This window comes from Phanerochaete carnosa (assembly GCF_000300595.1).
Source record: "Phanerochaete carnosa HHB-10118-sp unplaced genomic scaffold PHACAscaffold_14, whole genome shotgun sequence".
NCBI classification, from domain to species: domain Eukaryota; kingdom Fungi; phylum Basidiomycota; class Agaricomycetes; order Polyporales; family Phanerochaetaceae; genus Phanerochaete; species Phanerochaete carnosa.
This window is the reverse complement of record NW_006767641.1, coordinates 141,461-148,345: the sequence shown is the minus strand read 5'-3', so window position 1 is coordinate 148,345 and position 6,885 is coordinate 141,461. Positions and strand designations below refer to the sequence as shown.

Below are 6,885 nucleotides of genomic sequence, written 5' to 3'. Positions count from 1 at the left end.
TGGCTCGGAAGTCTGGCGATGCATGTTGGTCGCCAGTGGCGACCGCGTATCTTCTGGCAACGCCAGCGAGCTGAGGGGCTGCGTCGCCTTAGACCGCGCGGCAACCGGCGGCGTGGTCGCCGGTGGCGGGCATGTATGCGCAGGGGACCCAGGTGGCGTTGAGTTGGATGGGTGTGCTGGCAACGGGGCCTCTTGTGCCGCGGCAGGCGACGGTGCTGTCGCCGGTTGCAGGCCTTCGTGCAGAGACGATGAGGATGTAACCTGCGATGGCGCGGTCGCCAGTGGCGTGCACGGCTGCGCAGACGGCATGGGCCGTGTAGCTGCAGACTCCAGAGCAGAAACGCCGCGCACACTGCCCGCGGATGGTTGCGCTGCGTGACCAACTCGCAGGGAAAGCGGCAGACTACCCTCGCTGTCCGAGTCGGTGTCCTCGGTCGTCTTGGTGGCCTTGCGTTTCCCTTTCCCTAGCTGCGGGACCTCGTCCTCCTCGTCCTCTTCCTCGATGGCTTTCTCGATGCCGCGCTGGATCGCGTCCGCTGTGTTGCCGAAATATGGTTAGTGGTTGTTCATAACCGCACATACGGCGACTCACCAACACATTTGGGCATAAAGAACTGGGTGTGCATTTCTTCCTTGCTGAACGCGATGTTGCTCATGTTCTTCTCGTTGAGGTCCATCGAGAGGGGACGGTAGACGATAACGGGCTTGATCTGAGGACTGCGCCAGACACGCCCTATGAACTGGCGATCGTCCTGGCCAGACCACATGATAGACTACCGATATTCAACGGTTGGGGCCACCAATGGAGCAGATAGCGACTCACGAGAAACACCACAATGTTGGCGCAATCGAGGTTGAGTCCGACAATGCCGACCGACGTCACGATAAGAACGGTGGGCTTCGCATGCTCACGAAACGCCCGTAAAACATCAGCACGCTTGGAAGAAGACATCCCACCCGACAAAACGTAGGGCGTTATACCTTCCCATTCGAGCACCTAATGGATGGGATGGGTTAAGTTATTAGTTACGTTTGCGTAGGCCGCAATTGTCCGGCCGGGCTGCCCACCTTCCTGAGCAACGTCTGCTGCGCTGCAAAGAACACGTACACCACCAGCTTGTCTGGAGTCGACGTGTCCCACAGAGGGGCCTGCTCGCTGTCTGGAGGCAACTCTGGCGAAGGCTGCCTTTGCGGGTCTTCATCCGGTCCTTCAGGGAGCGCTTCAGACGTGCGGGAGATAAATGCCTTGCGATCCGGGATGAGCGTGTTGTTGTAAATATCCCACAATTCATCGCCCTCCCGGATCGTGTCGCCGTTGGTAAAGCTGTTGACCAGAGGAGCAGCACCAGGGGTTGTGATATGGTGCTTGATAATCGTGACCGTGGCGTCGAGCTTCGTGGATGGGGAAGCGCGGTACTCCTCGAGGGACTGAGGTCCTTGCCACGTCGTGTGCTGCTCCTTGACCACCGACCGCTTACCCTTCCTGGTCATGACCCTATCAATGTCCTTGTCCACATGGTAATAGTCTGGATGCGCGAGAATCTTTCTGACCCCCAAGTAGAAACGCTGAAGATACCGTCAGTAAAAAGCTAGCCAAATCGAGAAGTTAATTCTAGGAGGACGTGCAGCGAGGACGCAAAATTCTGTCTCCACGGGCGGACACTATCGCTGAGCAATCATCCGAGCAGCATAGCTCCCAGTAAGTGCCCGCCAGTGGCGACCACCAGTGCGGTTACAGTACGGTGCTTACTGCATCAGCCGGGATGAGTGGACCGCCTGACCGCCGCTTGGCTAGCCGTCTCACGGCTCGCGAGGGTATCCCGCGCGCCGTAGCCGCCACTGGCGAGCAGCGAGCAGTTGGCACTGTCGCCTAAAAAGGACATCAGGCAAACAGCGCAGTCGCAGTACTCACGTTCTGTTCTAAGCCGGTGGCTCCGGCGGAATCCTCCGCGAGCTCCTGAATCGCCGTATTCCCGGCGTCGTTGAGCTTGAGGAAGAGGTATCTGTCGAAAGGCGGTTCCGCGCCCCATATCTTGTTTCCTTGGTAGTCGAGGTTGTCGATCGTTCGCCGTATCGCGTAGCCAGTGAAGATTTTTTGAAGGTCTTGGATGCACTCCTTGTTGGCCTTGTCGAGCTCGCTGGGGCCTGAGCCGCGGCCAAGAAGAGCTCGAGCGCGGTCCACAGTCACCTCTCCCCTGATCTCGTCGCGCCGCCTCTTATCTTGCCGCTTGGCGGCATTGATCTTGCGCCTGAAGTCCTGCCAAATGGCGGCGAAGGAGCAATGCTTGATGAGCATGATTTTGCCGATGTTGAGGAGGTCCTGAAAAGTTCACAATAGTATAATTAATTTAACTAACCGCTGTAGAAAATGTGACACAAATCTCACTTGCGGCCGAGTAACCATCGGAGTCGCGGTTAAAAGAACCGCTGAACCCACAACTCGCGACATCGCAATGAATGCGTTCAGCCGCTGGCCGCTATTGCGGACGTCGTGGATCTCGTCAGCTACGAAGAGGCCGACTCCGGCGTGGTAGAGCGTCGGCAGGTCGCCAGGTCTGACGACGTCCTCTTTCGACTTCACCGCGGCGGCAGCGTCGGACCAAAGAGCCTATTGTGATGTAGTATGTTTGATGGGACACACAGCAGAAAACGAAAACAAACATACCGCCCGAGTGGCAAGAATGACCCGAGTGAAGCGCTTCGTGGACATCTGTTTCCACGCATCCCACCACTCTTGACGCTTTTTCCGATTGTATTGACCGGTGTAAATCACAATGTCGACCGCGCCGTACTTGAGCCAACGTTGAAGCTCGTCCAGCCATTGGTTGAAGAGCAAGGGTGGAACAACAATCAGCACTGGCCCGTCCTTGAGCGTGCCCTTCGTCTTGTTCTCTGCCACAGTAAAAGCGTTAGAATGCAAAAATGAAAATGAGGTTTCGCTGAATATCTGCTCGCCAGTGGCGGGCGCATTAACGGCTCTTAAACGAATCAGAGCTCGATCAGTGAGGCAGTTAAGAACTGCCCGCCGCTGATGGGTAAACCGTGGGAGAGCGGACCGCACTGCGACGCGGCCATGTAGTGCAGCCTGCGCAATGGGCACTAATGCCGGGGTGCCCGCCAGCGGCGACCGCGTCCGCTACTCCAGACAAACAGTTTCCTTCAGCGACCCAAGGCGGTAGCTGATGCTCGCCGCTGGTGGGCGAGCTTGCGCAGATGTACCGGCAGTGAAAGGGACTACGTGACTCACTGAAGACGCCGAGGTGCTCGCCGTTCTTCTCGATCGACTGAAGCGACATGATACGATACGCGATGAGAGCGATGACTTGCAGCGTCTTCCCGACACCGACTTCATCCATGACGAGGAGACTCTTGTTGTCGAACACGGCCTCCGCAAGCCTGCAGAGTCCGACGAGTTGGTGCCATTTGAGGTTGCAGGGGAGCTTATGCTCCTCGGGGCATTCCAGGTGGTTTGTCCATGTCGTATACAGAAGATAAGGATCGCGCCAGTCTGACAGCGGCACGAGCTTTTCATCCATGATTCCCAAGTACTGCCAGAGCTCCGTAGGGTTCTTGTGCGTGAGGTGTTTGAGCTCGGCGTCGAGGTTCCAGTCCGCAAGGATTGCCCGGTCCCCTTCAGCGAACGGCAAGTCCTCGCCATCCTTCTTGTAGCGGTCCAGCGCGTCATTGATCTCGTTCTCGATGTCGTCGACTGCCTCCTGGCTCATCATCTGCACAATAAGACGGTGCGTGTCACTTGAGAGGGCTTAAAATTAACGGAGTCAGCTACTTTTAATCAAACACAAAAGAGGTCGGTCGAACCGCCGCTGTGTTTGCCCTCCATGGAACTCTGCACCGCTCTGAGAACATCTGACAGCTTCTCGTTCTTCTCAATGTCCTCTTCGCGGCGGGTTTGGAGACGGGCCTTAATCAGGCGATTGCTGCTCCGCGTGAAAACGCGGAGAGTCTTCGAAATCTCGCTCTGCTTGAGCAAACGATTTTTGAGCTCTGAAACGCAGTGTCACATGGTATCGGTCAGATTCAGATGTGCCGCGATTAACAAGTAACCACGCACGGTTCTCAGACGCGGCGACGGTTTCCTCGAGCGAGATGATCGTCTTGAGAGCTCGCTTGGCGTGCGTCTTCTGTCCGGAGAGAATGACAGTGAGCAGCGCGATCACCCACTCCCTCTCTTTGATGTTGAAGATCGTCTTTCCGGCGTACTCTTCGTCGAGGAGCTTTTCGAACAACGTAGCTTGGACCTGCCCAGCGATCATTTTGATGTCGACGTCGACCTAATAAAGAGTCGTGACTGTCAATAACGCTACGTGCAGAAATCAGACGTACGCTGTCGATGTCTCGCGGGTCGTCAGACTGCTTGAGATGCTCCCAATAGCCAACCCGGGCGTCATCAAGTACCTCCTGAACAATCGCCCCAACCGACCACGTACTCTGCGACGTCACCTTCTTCTGCCATATTTGGATTGTTTTACGAGCGTGCTCGTCCCCCTCCTTGTTGTTCTTGCCCTTGCCCTTCGAGCGGCAACCCCAGATAGCCTCCGCTTCGTCTTTGCCCTTGGCACCCCGCACCCGCTCGACGAAGTCCTTGATAGCGGCCCTCTGCGCCGTGCTCACGACCATATCGAGAGCGGGGTCATGGTTGTCCTCCCAGATTGGCACCGCAACCCCACTCTTCTGCTGCCAAACATCCTTGTCCCACGGCAAGGCGAAAATCAAGAACAAAGCCCACGTTGCGCCCATGTTGTTGCTGTTGCTGTTGCTGTCGACGATTTACAGAGCTGAGGAGGATGTGTAGCAAAGGCACGTAACCACCCAGCCAGTTCTATATAACCCCCAGGCAACTGCCTCGAGGACGGATCTCGGCTGATCATAAACTTTCTCTAGCGTGTGTCGCTTCTAGCTCGGGAGTAATATGGATTGTTGAGAGAAGCAAACACCCTGCACGTTGAAGCAGCCGGTAGACTGTGACAGAATTGCGCCACCATCATTAAGCGGGATGATCTGCGACGGCTAGCTAATTTGGAGACGAGATAAGACCGGTCGCCGCTGGCGGGCGCACTGCGCGACGACCACGCGCTGCTTATCACAGGTGAGCAGCCAATCATCGCGTGCATGTTTCGTCCCTTAGACGGCAGGCGCGAATGAAAAGGCACATGCCGTCTGCTAAGCTCCTTATAGAGACCGGCAACTCCGATCGGGACATACGATCTACTCGCCAGCGGCAGCCGCATAACACACGTGCTCAATGAAGCGCTAGCGACTCGTGTAGCCGGGATGGCGACGTGCTCTTCCTGCTAGTGCTGATAGCGTGGCACTCGGTCACTAACGGATCGGCTTCACCGGTCTGCGTATGCGCTCCGCTCGCCAGCGGCGACCACACCGCGTACAGGCACAGCCAATGGCCAACGGACCGACGAGGACTAGAGATCGACGCGGTGTGCTCGCTAGTGGTGGCCGTACAGCGCAGTGACGCCGCCAAAGCCGAGCTGTATGCCCGCTCTGGCCGCCAGCGGCGACCACAAAATGCACAGTCGTTGTCAAATGTCAGCAGACCCATTCATTCAAGACACTGGCGCGTTCTGGCCGCCACCGGCGACCATGCTGCCACGGCGCGAATCCTGTGACTTCCTGGCCGACGACGCCGACATTGTAATCCTTACCACAGGCATCATTTACTTGTTGCGGCCATCTCATCAGCTGATGACACGACCTTGCTTGCCGCTGACCGGCACCCTGCTGTGAATCAACAGCGTCAAATGTAGCCTGGTACCCAGGATCGTCGCCATTACACTGCTCACAGCGAATAGCAAGAGATAGTAGGCGATGTTAACTGCCTTTGGCGCAATATATAGCTTGCGGACTAGTTTCAGTAACCGGGCTTCATCCACCACCGGTGTGAGGGGTAAATTTGATAAACACCGACGTACAAACTAGCGGCCGAAAGTTATTAGATGGAATAGCACTGATATAAGCAAGCACTCAGTTCAAGCAAGCAGATAGAAACCTATAAACTATGAACTATGAGAAAAGGCGGGCAAAATAAAAGAGCGTGATTTGTACGACATGAATAAGAAGTCGAGTGATCCAGGTAAGACACGTGAGACCAATAACGAAAGTCGAACCCGGAGAACGTACGATTGGTGCTATTAGTGTAGCCTGAACACAGGTGCAATACCGAATACTTCCATGTCGAAGACAGCGCCTGAGGGAGCGAGCGCGGCGTGCTCAGCGTGGTCGGAAGCCGTCGTGGGCTGTAAGGCTCGTTGGCGCGGGGGCAGAGGAAGCGGGGCAGGACGTCTGATATATTTTGTGCGCGGGGTGGCAGTCCACTTCCATGCCGGAGAAGCAATGGCAGATGGCGGTGAGATGTCGCGAATGCGGAAGGTAAGGAATACGGTGAGTTCCCAGCCGACACGTGATCCACAGACTTCAACTGTGACATGACCATCCCAGAACACCTTGAATCGAACTATCTGCCCCACTAAGTTGATCCATGTGCGCTGAGGGCGAGAGCGGCGGCGGCCCATCCATAGGGATATGAAGTCTCCTTCGCACAGGAGCCCTCGCCAACTACCGTCCAGTTTGGCAAAGACATTCTCATATTGACTGAGATAGGTGTTGACATAAACACGCCGAAAACCGAGTCCTGAGGTAGTGGAAATGTCGTGTGACTGTGCTCGCTGGGAAAGAGTGCGAGAGTCGATGAATGCGCGCATTGCGTCGTATTCCACGCGGTTGTGGCACTTGATGCGACGAGTGACTCCAGGCCACCAGTCAAAACTCGGTCGATCGGCGGAAGGAGACCAGCCAAGCTGGACATCGGCATCGAAAGGAGTGAAAGGCAGCGGGCGAAGAGAGCGAATGGCT

The 6,885-nt window shown here is 56.2% G+C and overlaps 2 protein-coding genes across 2 annotated transcripts; both read right to left on the bottom strand.

The window, feature by feature from the left end:
• Positions 1 to 88: 88 nt before the first annotated feature.
• On the bottom strand, positions 89 to 4,758 carry PHACADRAFT_201648 (uncharacterized protein; the record flags this gene model as incomplete). The annotated part of the gene is made up of 13 exons (XM_007401950.1): positions 89 to 294; positions 354 to 536; positions 593 to 773; positions 824 to 997; positions 1,069 to 1,566; positions 1,751 to 1,870; positions 1,913 to 2,320; positions 2,387 to 2,608; positions 2,666 to 2,892; positions 3,248 to 3,763; positions 3,820 to 4,005; positions 4,073 to 4,292; positions 4,345 to 4,758. The coding sequence occupies 13 exons, from the start codon at positions 4,756 to 4,758 to the stop codon at positions 89 to 91; spliced, it is 3,555 nt and encodes a 1,184-aa protein (XP_007402012.1).
• A 1,406-nt stretch (positions 4,759 to 6,164) lies between these two features.
• Positions 6,165 to 6,800, bottom strand: PHACADRAFT_106844 (uncharacterized protein; the record flags this gene model as incomplete). Its single annotated transcript, XM_007401949.1, has 1 exon — positions 6,165 to 6,800. A coding segment is annotated over one exon (636 nt), but the record flags the coding sequence as incomplete, so codon positions are not given.
• Between the last annotated feature and the right edge of the window lie 85 nt (positions 6,801 to 6,885).